A 17,230-nucleotide genomic window follows, 5' to 3' on the forward strand; every position below is an offset into this window, starting at 1 on the left:
ACCGGCTGTGCTTTCTCTGTGTTGTAGAGTGATAAACAATACAGGCTCCTAGAAACTCGGAGTTTATGTTGATTCACTCTGAAAAGCAAACAGTTTTAATCACAGATGCTATTACATCCTCAGTATAAATGCCATTACTTTGAAACAGATCCAAGAATCCTTTGATACTAAACCTCTAAATATTTCAAAGAAATCTCTGAGTTCCACATAGCATAGCTTGTAATCTTATTAGATTTAAAGACTCATATCTTCCTCCTTAATTCATTTGCATCCATCTAAACAAAGCTTGGTTAAAACTGACAGATATTCAATAAATCTTACTCTTTCTCAGTTGGATACACAAAATTATATTGCTAGAAACTAGAATGAAGAATTTAACTTGCTATTCAAGGAAAAGTCACTTCAAATATTGGTCTGTGCTTTTTGGATAAAAGCTAACAAGTAGATTTTATTGGCTATGTAATAAGTAAATCATTTAAAGTATCTTGTTTACAGAATAAGAGATGCAAAGATGAATATTTAATAATCTATGGATAGACTGATTCTCTTGCCCATGTTAAAAAATAGAGCCATCTGGGTAGAACTATTGATTACTTGCCTTCCTTGGAAGCTGGCATAGCAACTTCTGATACTAGGAGAGTTAGTAGTCAGTGAGGAGGCATCTAGTTCAGTACCAGCTTGACTTCTCCTGTGTCTTCACATGTGATATCTTCAGTCATACAGTTTTCCTTGATGTTCCAGGAGTCAAATAAGAACAATGGCACTAATGTTTGGGGTTGTCTCTTGGACTCGTCCTAATTAACAACTATTTCTATTGTTTTACACTGGATTTTTGCTAGGGAGAATCTGGCTCCAAGGGAGAGAAAAATCACCTCACAGAGAGTAGCTTCATTTAAACTCTATGTGTGTACACATATGTTTATGGTAACAATAAAAAAATAATGTTTCCTTGTGCCATTTATTTTCAAACATTCTCAGCATTATATACCCCTCTTTCCTCCCTTTCCATATGTATTATCCTCCTTTTACAAACCACTAGGTCCAGCCCAGCAATATATCCCCCATGGTACAAAAGTGGCACTTATATCTTTGGGATAACTGACAATTAGGATAACCTAATTGGACTTACAGTCTACTCTTCATATATAACAGTCTACTTCTTCAATATAACAAGAATTCTCTTCCATAGCCCAATAGGAGCTTCACCTTTACTTGAACAAAATTATATCATGCCTTATGACTCATTGTCAAATGCAATGGGAGCATCATAATGCAATGTGTTTTGTGGAGAATGGAGCTTAATTTCAGCAAGATAATTTTTAGAAGAAGTAAAAAGTAAGGTGGGTGTTAATTGTGTGATGGTTAAACATCTTCAAGCATTGTTTCAAATGCTCACCAAAATAATATTTCTATTACTCATATCCCTGCTAGAAAAATTACTTTTTAAGATTTAAGTAGTGAATTTCTGAAGAGGAATTTAGTTAACTCTGCCCATTCTAATATCTTCTCTACGAAAGTGATATTTATGAGCAAAACAACTGAATAGTACCCACCACGTGTGTAATATTGGTACTTGAAAAGTGTGGTAAAGATATTACAAGCAATGTTGCCTTTGGGGGGTGGGGTTTGAGACAGGGCTTCTCTGTGTATCTTTGCACCTTTCTTGGAACTCGCTCTGTAGCCCTGGCTGGCCTCAAACTCACAGAGATCTGCCTGCCTCTGCTTCCAGAGTGTTGAGATTAAAGGCGTGTGCCACCACTGCCCAGCAAGCAATGTTACTTTAATTTGCATGCCTTTAGTCCCAGCACTCAGGAGGCAGAGGCAGGTGGATCTCTGTGAGTTCAAGGCCAGCCTGGGCTACCAAGTGAGTTCTGGGAAAGGCGCAAAGCTACACAGAGAAACCCTGTCTCAAAAAAACCAAAAAAAAAATTGATAAAATTTATAAAAGAGTTGTAAACCTCTATGTAACTTGAAAAGGATGTGTGGTTTAAATAAATGATCACATAATAAATAGCCTTATAGACATTAGGAGGCCAAGGCTTTTGGTTGGATAACATACTGTAGATTTTTATTACATTCTAATTTAATAACACCCAGATTCAGTAGAATCTTAATATTATCCATTATAAAATACCATGTCTCGAGGCATCATATTATTTTTAAGCCAACAGAATTCAGCTGTTGTGCATCTATGACCACTAAATATAATTTGGGTCACTATTTGCATGAATATGTGACATTTGTAGACATTCTCAAAAGAGAACAATCACTAACTTCCCCTCTCAAATTCAATGTTTGTAATCAACTTTCAGTTTTCTTAGTAACTTTGATATTGATGTCCTGTTTACATAGAGATGTGAATCAAGCAGCTTGGAGCAACAGTGGCTAGGGAGGAAGCATCACATTTAGATAACACCATTACCATAAACTGTGCAAAAGAGGTAACTCACTGCTCTGCTGCTGTGACCTCCTCTATGAAATGAGGCTGCTGCCCTGGATGTGCCTTTCCAACTTCATGACCTAAATTTCATTCCTAAAATAAGTGGCTCTGGTCCCTTGTATATGAATGTTTAAATAAAATCCATTAGGGTTTATTTATGTTCCTACTTCTTACAACAGTACTTCTCTGTGTTGGTATGTTTATTCAACAACATACATTTCTCAGGATTTTGCTAGTTGATGATGAATATGATAAAGGTGAAGGATGAGACGACAAATACTGACCAAAGATGCCATCTCATCTCCAGAAAGATCCAGGTTTACATACATACATACAAACATACATACATGTATCTATAACAAAACAAAACATGAAAGTGTTTTCCATCTTTATTAAAAATGTAAACTTAAAAATAACATTTGCTTATGCTTGTATTAATTCATGATAATTATCCGGTTCTAAATAGTGGTATGCTGAAGAGATACTGAATACCTTCAATACTCTACTATGCCATTATGGATTACTTTGATGAAATCTTGAACATCCATGTGCTACACAATGACATGATTGAAGACTCTTTTAGTGCACAAGATGAATAATAAATGTATTTTTTCTTTTTAAAGAATTTCAACTATATTTGCGAGTGTGTGCATATGTGAGTGTGGGGTTGGGCAGCATACGGGGATGCTATGGCACCAGTGTGTAGGTTAGAAGACAACTTATAGATTCCTCCTTCCACCATCTTGGTTCAGGAACTAAACTCAGTTTGTCAGATTTGGGAATTGCCTTTGTTTAGTGAACTATCTTACTAGCACAGTAGTAAACTGCTTAAAGTTAAGTTTTAGCTAATAGATGTCTGATATAGCCTATGTATATTGGTATTTAGAGAACAAATAAAAGGAGTTTGTTATGAGAAAGAAAGCACCCTTTCAGCTAGAACTAGATGTTTCTGGAATAATTTCTTAGGGTCATTGTAACAAATTAGCACAAGCAGATGGTTGTAATCAGCAGAACTTTTTTTTTTCAATATTCTAGAAACTTCAAAACGTTGTCACTGCTGGACTCTTTCCCTGATTCTGGAGGGAATTATTTTCCTGTCTCTTCTAGCTCTGCTGGCATCAGGAGCTCATGAACATCACTCCAATCAGGTCTCCATCTTCTGTGGCCTTCCTGTGCCATTTCCTCCAGCCGCAGTCAAGCCTATCCATGCTGTTATAACATAATAAGCTTTAAATGGTGGTCATTAAACTTAGGCCTTGATAGTTGAGAATATCTTCTTGAGGCTTTTTATTATGGTTGCAAGCACCGCCACACATAATAGAAATTAAGCCACAAGTTTTAAGGTTTGAGCAATGTTGGTATTTATTTTTGAATAGCTACCATCCAAGGCAATCAAACTGCCTAAAAATGTGCTTTATAGAACTGCTAGCTTATTACTCTATATGCCACCTATGTCTAAAAAGAGGGAGAGAGATTTCCAGCAATAAAAGGCTTATTATATACATTTTTCTATCCCCAAGGTCAAGGCTGTTTTCTGACAGACACCCACTCACAACACAAATCTACTCAATAAGTTGTTTTAATACCTCCAACCTGAAAGCTGTACCAATATTTATATTTTTAAAAAGATTTTTATGCCACCTGTCTCAATTCTTTCTTATTTATAAAGTAGAAGAGTAAAGTGTTAAGGTGCTGTGGTACTTGCCATAGTAAAAAGTGAAGTTTTTATTCGGTCTCTTAGAGAATTTGAGAAATGTGCATGGTGGTCTCTGATCTACCTTTAGTGAAGGACTTATCCATTGTAGCTCTCTTTATATTTTATTTATATAATAAAGCTGAATTTATAAGGATAATAAGCTTCTAGAATTTACTCACTTTCAGGGGTAGTCTGTAAAAAGAAATGTAACTGTTAAGCCAGAAGCAGTGAATATCGATATAGACATCCTTAAGTCATCACAATTTCTTGCCTAAATACCTGTGTTTTGATGGGAAACACACAACAGTGTTATGGAGGAGATTTTAGTCTCTCCACTCTGAGGTAGTAGGGATCAAGAAAATCAAATTATATTTCAAAAGGTGTTTTCACAAACACTGCTAGGCAGTGTTGCATGCAGCTTGCACATTTTCCAGTCTCTAACACTAGATCTTTATTATTGCAATCCACAATTTGTTTTCAACACTGTTGAAGCTGATAATAGTGAAAATATCCCCAAAATGTTTCCCTATACATAAATTAGTTCAAAATTGGAGCTTTTGGAGAAAGTAGACAGAGCCACAAACAAAGAGGGAAAATTACATTTACTGGTTGACCTACAAAGAGTTGGGCTATAATGTAGGAAAGTGAAAAATCTTTCACTTACGGTGTCTGAAATTGAGGAAAACAATATTACTTTCAACAGTAATCGAGTTTTTATATTAAGAAAAACACTTCCTCTGATTTAGCAGGTTCATTGAATTTTATTTCCCCATTTTGCTTGTATGTATCTTTCCATTTGTGGTGCAATTTGACAGTTACCAGTTTTATGCTGAGTGGGACAAACTCACTAGGATGTCTTTCAATAAACTTTGAATTCTCTGTCATTAACAGTAAAAATCTATATGCTTCCCCTAAAGACCTGTCACTCTTCTTTCCCTTGTCCCCATTCACATGGATTGTTGAATCCATAGCATAAGTGGTGGGTGATGTTTATCCCACCTGTGAACTCTTCAGGATTCCATTAACCAGCAGTATCTGGGGACATTTTAGAAATACAAATTCATTAGCTTCATCCAGACTTATTGAATTGGAAAGTATAGGTTACAACAGGTCATCAGTTCCACAAAGCCCTTCTGGGCAATGTTTATGTAGGCTTAAATGTGACAGCCACTGAGAGATTGCCTTCCAGAATCCTCAAGCTGAATTGTCCTATTAGCTCATAGAATTTCTTCAAGTGTAGGAATATGAACACTGCACATGAAGCAACAGAATACATCTCTCCATCAATGTGTGGGATAGTCACACTGGTTTCTGTATGTGGACTATATAATTTGCATATATTGGTTTACACTGTCCCTTACAATTTACAGATTTAAAATTTTCCCTACTTTCTTTTGTTTTTTACTATATGGGTTGTCCACTGATGTTTCTTTTCTCTTTTCATTTTCAACTATTTGTTGCCCCATGGAACTATCTTAAGAAAGAATAAAAATTTTGAGAGACACTGGAAGATAGGCAGTCTGCCAGATTCACTTGCGCACACTGTATAAGTGATACTTCATCTCATTTCATCCCATTTACTGTTAGTATTTTCACGACTGTGTTACAAGATAACTTAAAAATATAATAGTTAACTATCAACAGTATAAAGTAGTATAAATTTTACTAAGTTGATAATACATAGCAATGACCAAAGCATAACACTCTTTCACTGTATCAAAAAGACCCAGAAGATGCCATTGTCTACTTTTCTTTCACAGGACATTTTGTGTATAGGGAAGCTTTTTAAAGTGGGGTCCTTTGTATCTTCTTTCACTTAACATGTTTTTCAGTTGATCCATATAGCTGATTTGCACCACAACATCTCCCCTTCTGGGACTCCGCTTCTCCTTCTCACCATTCCTGAATAAAATTTTGTTAGTATTTAGTTTTGTTGACATTTGTGAGGTTTCCAAGCTTGGGTGATCATGGATGATGTTCCTATCAGTATTCATACATAATTCTGTAGAGGTTTGTATTTTTATTTTTATGGAGAAATGAAACTGTGGACATTTATGTTGATCTAATATTAAACATTTTAAGAAGAAACTAAACCATTTCCCACAATGTCCATACTGCTTTGTTAGATGTATGATATTTAAAATTTTCCATATTCTCCTCAGTACATTTTCTGGCCTATATTATATTACATTCCTTTTGTGAGTATAAATTATTTTAGCATTGTGATTTTAATTTACTTTCTTCTAGTAACTAATTATATTAGTTATTAAAAATTATTTAATACACTTATTGACTGCATTTTAATATCCATGTATTAGTACATTTAAAAATTAGTTATCAGTCTTTTTATCTGGTTCTATAAGTTCTTTATGTATTCTGAATATTTGTCTACTAACATAAAATTTCTCTCATAGACAATGATTTCAGCTTTTATATTTTTCTTCATAATGTAATTTAGTCTTTGAAGCACAAAGGTATTTAATATTTAATGAAGTATAATTTATTATCACTGTTCTTGTAATATATTTTATTTGGAAGTTTGCAAGAACTGTTGAGTTAGCTAAAATAATGAAGACTTTTACCATGTCTTTTGCCTAGATATGTTACAGTTTGGGCTCTTAGCTTTGAATTAATTTGATAAAACAAAAATAATATAATAGATAATTTGATAATATAATATACCTATTTTATTTTCTTGGTGTATTAAATCATCATTTTTAGCATAACCTTAATCCCTTTACTATTTTGATTTGAAATTTTAACAATTCAAATCACATTCTTTAATATTTTATATTTAACTGATTAAAATACCCATTTTATTACAGCACACATTTTGAAATGTGGCCATTGTAATATAGCAAAATTGAGCTTCTTATCATCTTCAATTCCAAATGCATTTATCATTTTGTTGTAAGAAGAGTTAAAATAGAGTGTGTTAGAAATTTTCAACAAGAATTATTGCACCTACAGAGCAGATTATATTTTGGAATATATATATATATTATATTATATATTTGGAATATATATATATATATATGCAATAACAATTAGTGAAAAAACAGGTCATGAATTTGAAGGAGATTTGGAAAGTATATATGGACAAGTTTTGGAGGGAGAAAGGGAAGGGAGAAATATCATAATTATATTATATCAATAAAAGAATGTTTTGTTATTAATATAATCACTGTGTTATACAACATATATCTAAAATTTGAATCATTTGGACAATATCTTCCCAATTCTTACTGTTCTATTCTCAAACGTATAGATTTAATAGTGCTTAAATTTGACATGTAAGCCCCTGTACCTTTTGCCTTTCTGTCCTGCTTTTTCACTTAATATAATGTCTTCTAGTATCACACAAGCTGTCACAGTGACAGAAGTTACCTTTTTGTAGACTAAATAGTATCCCACCATGATGTTAATTCATCAATGGGATGGTTTTAAATGAAAAATTTATTCCTTTTAAGAGCGTTCACCACTCCTCCTAGTGAGTGATAGCTGTCCATTTATCTTTCAAAACCCAATCTAGGTAACTAGTTCATTTTAAAAAATGTCTTCCTACCCTTCTCAAAATATGAATTCTTTACATCTGTACAATGATTATAATTCTCTTAGGAAGTATAGCAGCTTCATATTCACTTTTACTCCATTTTTTACTAAGTGTAAATTGTCAGCTAAAAGAATAAAAGAACATGGAATATATATCCTCTCACCCTCTCTAGTGTAATAGAAGGGATGAGCACAGCAAAAAGCCTTGGAAAATGTTACTACTGGTCTTGCAATGAACTAAACCAACATTGAAAGGCAATTGTTTTGGCTAAATCATGTTGCAATAGAATGAAGTCAGATATTTGTTTTGGTTTACTAAAAATGGTATATAAATTTAAAGATCTCTATGTATTTCAGTGAACAGATTATTGGCAGTGATGTTCTAAGCCTCTTGTATTCCCTTGATGTTTATGAGAAGCCTTGATATAGACCCAGTTACTTAGCCAAATAACCATCATTCCCTGTGTTCCTTCCTAGATATGCTCAGAAATTAATGAACCTGGACAGTTACACAGTTTACATGCACAGGTGTAACTGGATCAAGTAATGCATACTATTCTACATTATATAACATGATTAATATTTCTGGTTTCTTTTAAGTTTGAAGGCTGCTGCATTTGTTGTCATTGAATCTACATTATTTTGGTCCTGTCCCCAAAGGACAGATTACCCCTACATTATCTCCTCTGTCATAACCAAACATAATTTTATATCTGCATTGGATTTTGTTCTGTTCCTTCTATGCTTCAAAACTGCTCAAATGTTACTAGCAATATCAAACACCAATAATTTGGTAAATTCTAGTTCTTAAGCAATCATTTGCAAATAATAATTTAAGATCCTACCATTGACACAGCTTCAAAAACTTCTGAGTTACCAGGTTGCTGTTGCTACTTGGTACTTGCAGGTGTTTCTAGCCCGAAAATGCGTTAAACGGGGCAATGAAGGGACCTTTGCATCTTGTGTAAACAGAATCAAGTATTCCAGTTTATTATTTAATAATGTAAGCTTTATTATTATAATAGAATACAGTGAGACATGAGAGTAAAAGCTTTTGCTAAACGCTGTAGAGCGAGACATGCAGCTGCCATGAGCAATCTTGACTCAGGTTGGGTTTTTATTGCCACTTCACTGCACTGAGGTGCATAAACATTCAGTGTCATCTTTTTAAAATATTCCTGGGAGTCAACAGGAACTGCCCTCTATAAGAGTGTATCTTTATTTTTTTTCAAGGAAGACTTAACTAGTATTACATGGTTTAGCAAAGCACTCTTGTAAAGCTACATAGAATAATTTCTCTTTGATAAGTTTGCTATCAATTTACACAATAGAATATTACTCACATGTACTAATGAACTAAGAAATAAGGGCAATGCAATCATTGCAAAGCAGTAAGCAGACTAATAAGAGATATTCACATCTAATGAGCAAAACACAGACCCAAAACTAGGCATGAGGAGTCTAGAAGATAAAATGCTCTCACTAAACATGTTAGGTTAACGTCGGAAAATAACAAGATAAACGGCAACACAGATGTTAGAGCCATAATTTATTTTATTTTCTATACATATCTATACACGAAATGTCCTTGGTTCAGCCATTTTTGGCATAGCTCATGAAATTTAGGCAGGACCAAATCGAACAATGAAGCACATTTAAAATGAAACCAGAGATTTGTCATCTTTAGGGAAACACAAGCAGTGTGTTTTCCAAAATCATTGGATAGCAGCTTGTTGAAAAAAATCACTCAAAACTCAGGTATGCATTCTAATTGTCTTATTTGGCAATGATGCTAAAGGTTTATGTCATGGTCTTATAAATGTGATTAGACCATGATCTGTGGATTCTGAACACTAGAGTTAAATATCTGTGAAAATCTATCAGACAAAAGGAGACTTCAAAAATACCTTCTTCATAAATATTTACTTCTAAAACATCTGGGCAGTAATGAAAGGCTAGAATTTTTTTATAAGGAATATTAATGGACCTCTTTTATTTAAAGCCCTTACATAGTATACCTACAAATATATTGCTGCAATATAAATGAAATGTAATAATATTACTCAATAAAAGCTATTTCCTGTACATTCTTTCATGTATTTTATATTGGATGCTACATATGGTAGAGCACTTATTGAAATAGTTGGTATCAGCAAATAAAGAAATAATATACAATTGGTTTTCTAGCTCCAACTACTGTTCCCTATTTTTTTTCTCTTTATCACAATAGCCTAAAGTAGGGAAAATATGGTATGATAGAACTCGAGCAGGTAGCAACTGATCTTCTATTGAACACCGGGCAACAGTGAAGTTATGAGCGTTCTCTATATAATTGGATTTCATACTCAATATGTTTTAAGTGGCATCTGTCTCCTACAGGCTGTTCTGTTCTTAAATGCAGGCTCTAAATGTATTTCCATAGCATTTAACAACATTCTAACAGCTAAAAGTGGAGATTTCTCAATGATATTTTAAGAACATAACTTTTAAAAAATGTTTAAATGTACAATCTCATGCTGAATATTTACATATATAATTTATATATTCTATTTTTTGTTTGCTAGTCATAAATTTCAATCTAAAGCTTTTGATGTAGTTATATAAAAAGAATACATTCAACAATTCTAGAGCTTGCAAAATAGTTTTGCCCTTCTGAAAAAAATCTTCATCATAAGAATAGAGTGATTTTTGGATGAATAGGCTATATGGGAATAAGAGTGAAAAGGGAAATAGTTTTCTAAATTATTCAATTAATTTATTTATTTCCTCTTCTACCAAGTAAACTTCTGTGTTAGGCTGGCTGATCTCCATAGTCTACTGGCAAAAGCTCAGATGACGACAATGTAGCCGGTTGAAAGGGTTTCTCTCCATCAGATTCAGAGTGCTACTTTGACAGCCGCATCTTACCCTGTCAGACTTCAATAAATTCGAAAAGAGCATTGAACAACAAAATATTACATAATGAGATCTAAAAAGAGAAAGCCTAGGGAATTTTCAAGTTGACAAACAAAACATTAAATCTCTATATCGGCTTAAACCATGAAACAAGTAAAAACATAAGCACACCATTATTTGCGCAATAACGACATGAATTTAAAGTTCATTAAACATTTGTCGTTTATCTTTTTTTAAACACCTTCACACAAAAATATTTTGACATATATATTTTTTGAGAATATTTGGAAATATATATCTACAAATGACTCTGTGGTTATAGTTAAGCTCTATTTTTCTTCTACTTTTCGTCCTATCTCTGGACCTCCTTCCCCTCCCCCTTCCTCTCACATTATGTCACCTGACATGATTTTGCTCCCTGGCTTCCTCTCAGAATCCTGTCTCGAAGCTGAATACTCTGTCTGCTCTGGACTGTCAGACAGGGGTCTCTTGTTCTTGTATAAAATATGGAAATAAGGAAACCTTCAGATTCTTTAAGACAGAGGCAGTAAAGCAGATAGGAATCACTGCGTTGAGAACAGAAAGCAATTCTCTGTGCAGAGGACTGAACAACAGAATGCGACTAAAGGAACCTATTGATGTGGTGTGGGGGCTTTTAGCTGAGGCTCTCTGTTTAAATACGTGGCCCAATAGACTAGGTTGAAGATTCCAAATAGCAGTGGGAAGGCTATTCTTGACAGTCGGTCGATTTTGCTGACGCTGTTAAAAGTTTTCTTGGGTTCTGGTGGTTTTGTCTCAGGCTTGACTTCTTTTGGTTCTATGGTCGCACTTTTAGCAATAGTCGCCAAGCCAGGATCACCCCTGGCCAAGTTAGGGGTGTAGCTGGTGGCTGTCGGAGCATATGTGTTGTTTTTCTTAATGAGAGGATCCTTCACTTTCTTTGGCTGGAGAGGAAAAGGCAATTTATTTAGCAAGCAGTGAGGAACAAAATGATAAGTTTCTGAGCAAAACAGCACTTGCTGCAAAATCAAAATCTTTGCTTGATTTAAAAATCTAAAAATCTGAACCTCTTCTAGACAGCTCAGCTTGTCAAAATGTCTCTCAACAGTTTTCACTGTTTCTATATTTGTGGGCAGGGAGGGCCTTAGTAAGTCTGGTCATCCATGTTGTGAGGGACTTTGGTGACACAGCTGTCTTTGAGTCATTTCTGTTCGTGTGGGAAATCCCTCACCCATATTTGTGTTAGCAACTCCAATTAAACCCTATGGTTCAATAAAAAAAAATCTAAAAATCTATAACTTATGACTAACATACTGTCACCATTTGAAAAGCCAGATGATATTTGTAACCTTTTAGATCAAGAGGTGGAATCTGTTCCTTCACGGATTGAATGCAAAGCAGACTTGGTATTATAGAAGGGATGTTATGCAAGCTTAGGATACTGGATTCAAACTTTTTAGTCTCAGCCTTCCCCTTCTAGATGCTTCCTGATCAAGAAACGAAGCCCAGGATAGACTAGAGAGTACCCTGAGAATGGGTAGAGTGCTAGAATCCCTGACAGCCAGTTGAGGTCTCAGGTGTGTGAGGAGGCCAAATGTTACCCCACTTTGATGGACCCTCCAGTTAATCACAGTAGTGTGAATGAGCCCAAATAACATGAAAGGAACACTCCAGGCTGTCTCCAACCACAAATTCAGAATTACCAGCAACTAACTAACTACTGCTTCAGGCTAGTTCATAGGCCTTCCACCAGTAGGCTTTTTCTAAACAGTTGTCCTTTTTCAGAGTTATGTGATCTCATACAGTTGCCATTAGCCATGTGTAGATATTGAGCACTTGAAATATATCTAGACTGACTTGAAATGTACTAAATGCAATAATATGCATGGGATTTTGATAATTTGTGTAAATAAAAATATAATACAGTGTTCGTCCTCAATGGGTTACAACTACAAAGCCAGTATGATTTATGTATTATATATATTGGAAAGAAGTATATTCATCATCTCATCATGATTAATGTTTACTTATACTTTTTTCATGTATTATTATTTTTAGATTACTTTTCTGAGATAGGGTATCACTATATAACTTTGGTTAGTCTGGATCTCATAGAGATCACCTGCTTCTGCCTCTCAAGTGCTGGAGTTAAAGATATGTGTACCAACATGCCTGGCTATTTACACATTTAAAATAAGGCTACTAGAAATTGTTAAGTGGCCTGTGCGGTTTACATTTGTGCACTACAACATTTGCACGAGGCAGCAGCTATAGCAGAGGGCTTCCCATTGTTTTGTGTCCACTAAATCAAGGAAATCTTTGTGTGAGGATAAGGAAGGCAGACCAACTCTTGACTTTACTGAAAGTCAAAGGTAGTTAATTTTTCAAATTAACCCGACTAAAACATGGAAATAATTAAGCTCAGAAAACAGCCAAAGGGGTATCTTTTTGGTTACAAAAAATATACAAAACTAGAAAAATAATGGATTTGTTTTTGCATTTGATATCACATTTTATTTTGTTTTGTTTAAAAAAAAACAGTTTCTGAAACCATGGGAGGCACATTTTAATAGATACTTTCATCTTTGAATGTCTCTTCTTCTTTCTCTTATTCTCTACCTGCACATTGATGCGACCAAACAACCTCCACTAGAGGAAAGCTAAGTCACAATTTGGGGAATACTGATTTGCCACGTTTGTAACTTTCCTGCTATACCACGTCTCACTCAAAAGAGCTACTCATTTCCTAGAAGCAATGTGTGTATGCACAAATGTGTAGCAGGTTACATAAAAGTTACCATGTGCAAAATACTATGTACGCATACTTGCTTATAGAGTTAATACAGCCTGCTTACAAGCAAGTGAGTAAGTAGTAGCAAAACTGGTCTTTAAACACAAGCCTGATTCAAATGTCCAATAAGAAAATAATTAACCCACTGCACTTTGTTTTTTACAGTCTAAGGAAACAAGAAAGAGTCTTCACCATTCCCCTCTTGCATCTAATTCCACAAATCAACAAGGCTTAAGGCCTCAAAATCCTGATATAGCAAAGAGCCACTGTGGTATTTACCTTTTCTGGAACCACGCTTTTGCCATCCCACGCATAGCCTCTCTTGGTGAAATAGTTCACTGTGGCAAACTCAATCAGAGCTGAGAAAACAAAGGCATAGCACACTGCAATAAACCAGTCCATAGCTGTTGCATAGGCCACCTTCGGGAGGGAATTTCTGGCACTTATACTCAAGGTTGTCATGGTCAGAACAGTTGTCACTCCTGTAACGGGAGAAATTAAGTAAAGACACTGGTTCATTTGCAGAAAATGTCATAACAGCAGGCCTAAGCTTTTCCCTTGATCAAAGGGTACTAACAGCATCATATTTGTAGTGGAAGAGTCATGATGTAGCCTCAATATAGTTTGAGGTCAATAGCACAGCAATGCTAAGGGTCATTAGGAAGAGATAAACTACTCTGCTAATTGAGAATCTGTTCCTGAAACAGTGAACTTCTTTAAATAGGCATCTTGTATGTGTATCCTGAGTAAGAAAGAAGATAATATCATTCCATGCACCCAACTCTTGATGTAAAAATCTTAGATAACAACTGCCTGGGATATTCTAGAAATATTTATAGTGTTTAATAGTCTTTGTCCCAAATGTAGAAACTTGAAACTCAATTAGCCCTTGATAGAGGAAAGCTAAGTCACAATTTGGGGAGTGCTGATTTGCCACATTTGTAACTTTCCTGCTATAACATGTCTCACTCAAAAGAGCTACTCATTTCCTAGAAGCAACGTGGGTATGCATAAATGTAGCAAGTTACATTAAAGTTACTATGGGCAAAATACTACGTACACATACTTGCTTATAGATTTTATACAGCTTGCTTAAAAGCAAGTGGCTAAGTGGTGGCAAATCTGGTCTGTAAACACAAGCCTGATTCAAATGTCCACGATCTTTCTTTTTTCTAATGTTGCCCCATCTTCTCTACTCTGCAGTTCCAGGCCTAATGATTTAAGTGATCTATATTCAAAGTCAAAACACTTTGTTAAGTTGGTTCTTTCTAATCTATTTAGATCTTTCAATGAGACAGAGTGTGGGTAATGATACTCTTTACTGTTGATTGAACTATCATATGAAACACACTGGATTGATAATGCTTTGAGATGCCTTTAGAAAAATTTACAAATGTTTAAAAATAGTTCAAAGCAATCCTACCAGAAAGGCTTAAAGATCACCACCAGGCAACCCTGAGCTCCTGCAGGGACTGGTCCAGACATTAGCACCCTTGTAAATGAATTCACAGACCTAAGCCACTATGCCTGTAAAATAGTTAATTCCATCTCCAGTCTCTCTACTGTCCATGCCATCACTAAAATTCTCAGAAAGGACCATTTTTGCACAGTCACTCACACTATTGTGAGGATTATATAAAATAACGTGAAGATGATAACCAATGCATTGCTGAGGAAGGAGCTGTCGATCTATGATTCTCAATCTGGGATTAACTCCTCCTGTTGATAGCTTTAGAAAATCAGTTGGGCTACATAGCTTATAGAAAATTTTTGTAATCTGTTTTAAACCAACAAGTGTTCTTAGGTTTTCCAGGAATGTCAAGATAGTTAGTCTTTTTTTTTTTTTTTTTTTTTTTTTTTGGTTTTTCGAGACAAGGTTGCTCTGGGTAGCTTTGTGCCTTTCCTGGATCTCGCTCTGTAAATCAGGCTGGCCTCAAACTCACAAAGATCCACCTGGCTCTGGCTCCCAAGTGCTGGGATTAAAGGTGTGCACCACCACCGCCCGGCCAATAGTTAGTCTTTTAACTACAATAGAAAACAAAATACAGTAGTATATCTATTAAATGATATTCTTGACATATGGTCAGGATTGAAGGAAATGTATTTATTTTAAGTTTGGATGGCACAGAGTTCAGCAAATTCTAGGGCAAGTTCCTTATTACATAACCAACCTAAAGAATATTAGCTGGCAAACTGCCCCCAAATTTACATATCAATATTAACTAGAGCAGATAGCAAGGTAATTAAAAGTCAGTAATTGGGGAACAGAGCAGCCCAATTCCAAATCCCAACTCTATAATTGCTAAATGACCTTGGGACAATTTCCCCACAATCGCAGGCTTCTGGACTGTTGCTTTTAATTTCTGCCTTGCTAATTGATTTTATTAACTCTAACTCACAGTGTTATTGGGAGTATTAAATAAGATAATATAATAAAATATTTAATTCTTAGCCAAAGGGTTAAAGGAAATATTAATGACTATGAAGGAAAATGTCTGGTTCTATTTCATGTATCATTACTACCATAAACTCCAGTTTTATAATGTTCAGTTTAGATATGTAAATATTGAGAGTAATCTAGAAATTAATTATCTTACCCCAAAAACCCTGTAAACTAGGAACAGTACAGAATAGTTTAAGGTGAGTGAGTGAGTGAGTGTGTGTGTGTGTGTGTGTGTGTGTGTGTGTGTGATTTGAAATTACTGTCATATAAAAATGCAAAGGAACAAAATGTGTTACATGGCTATTAAATTCCAATGGTTAAGCCTGACAATTAATATTTTATCTTTCCTGTGGATCCATTTAAACATTGTTTTTCCTTCCTTGTACTTGCATTTGACTAGAAATAGGAGCTCGGACAAAGAATTTTAAAAGGCCAATGTTATACAGCTATTACTGGGTAAAATTAAACCTAAAGCTTGGATCTTTTTAAGCAGCAAATTTACATGAGATTGCCAGCAAATAAGAGAGCATAGGAAGAAAAAAAAGATCATATTTTCAAGTCATAAAGTGGACCGGCTTGGCCTCAGTTTGGACTGCTTTATATCAAACTGTTATAACTCTAGTGAGATTATTTTTTCTCTTTTGATATTTCTTTACATACTAGGGACTTTCTTTGGCATCCACAGAGCGCAGAAGAATGTGCTAAGTTCAAGCTAAAAGGAACAGAAACATGTACTGAATAAATGTTAAAGGGCTAAAGGGCTAGGAAAAAATGTATTTGTGATTTCTATTGAACTTAAACACCACAAATATATGACTTTGCACACAGAAATATTTGCTATAGCTGAGTTTACTATTGTACACTTATGTTCACCAAAAGGTCATTGGTCATTGTGGTATAAGATCATTGAAAATGTTATAAGCAGTGTTTTGGATTCATAAAACACTGAAAGACTTTGGTGAATTTCCAAATAGAAAGGATAGTCTTAGGTAGGAAAAACAGGTATGAAAAAAACCATTTCCTTATAGTATTGGTTTCATTCTTCTGAAATAAAATAAAACAAGACCCAAAACCTAAATCTTGCATTTAATTCAATGTTTATTTCCTAGTGTGATGAGGGCTCAGATGGAATGCCCATATAGAGCTAAGAATCTCTCAGGAGGCCGGTCTTTAGTGTATTCAATGGTTGTTAACATTGACAAATGGGTACAAATAAAAATGAATTTGAAATGAACTGCTCATTTACTCTGCAGCTGGAAATCATTTTGCAGGTTAATTTAGTTGTGTGCTTAAGCTGTTGTCAGAAGACCAGAGAACAGATTAGATGGTTTTCAACCTGCAAGCATTGCTAAGTTCAGAAGACAAGACACTCCTGGTATGATGGGGCAGAGTCTGTATCTCTTGAGAGAACTT

The 17,230-nt window shown here is 34.8% G+C and overlaps 1 protein-coding gene across 3 annotated transcripts in view; it reads right to left on the reverse strand.

Annotated features, from left to right (window-relative positions):
- Nucleotides 1-8,675: 8,675 nt before the first annotated feature.
- Nucleotides 8,676-17,230, reverse strand: part of Gabra1 (gamma-aminobutyric acid type A receptor subunit alpha1) — a 54,235-nt gene continuing 45,680 nt past the window's right edge. For 2 of the 3 annotated variants that reach the window (XM_028864287.1, XM_028864288.2), the window contains exons 9-10: nucleotides 13,654-13,856; nucleotides 8,676-11,527 (exon numbers count right to left, since the gene is read on the reverse strand). In XM_028864287.1, coding sequence (XP_028720120.1) covers nucleotides 11,216-11,527; nucleotides 13,654-13,856 — 515 coding nt within the window. In that variant the 3' untranslated portion in view covers nucleotides 8,676-11,215. The remainder of the gene's footprint in view (nucleotides 11,528-13,653; nucleotides 13,857-17,230) is intronic. The other variant, XM_028864286.2, reaches the window with a different exon arrangement.

The sequence above is a fragment of the Peromyscus leucopus genome, chromosome 8b (genome assembly GCF_004664715.2).
Source record: "Peromyscus leucopus breed LL Stock chromosome 8b, UCI_PerLeu_2.1, whole genome shotgun sequence".
Lineage (NCBI taxonomy): Eukaryota > Metazoa > Chordata > Mammalia > Rodentia > Cricetidae > Peromyscus > Peromyscus leucopus.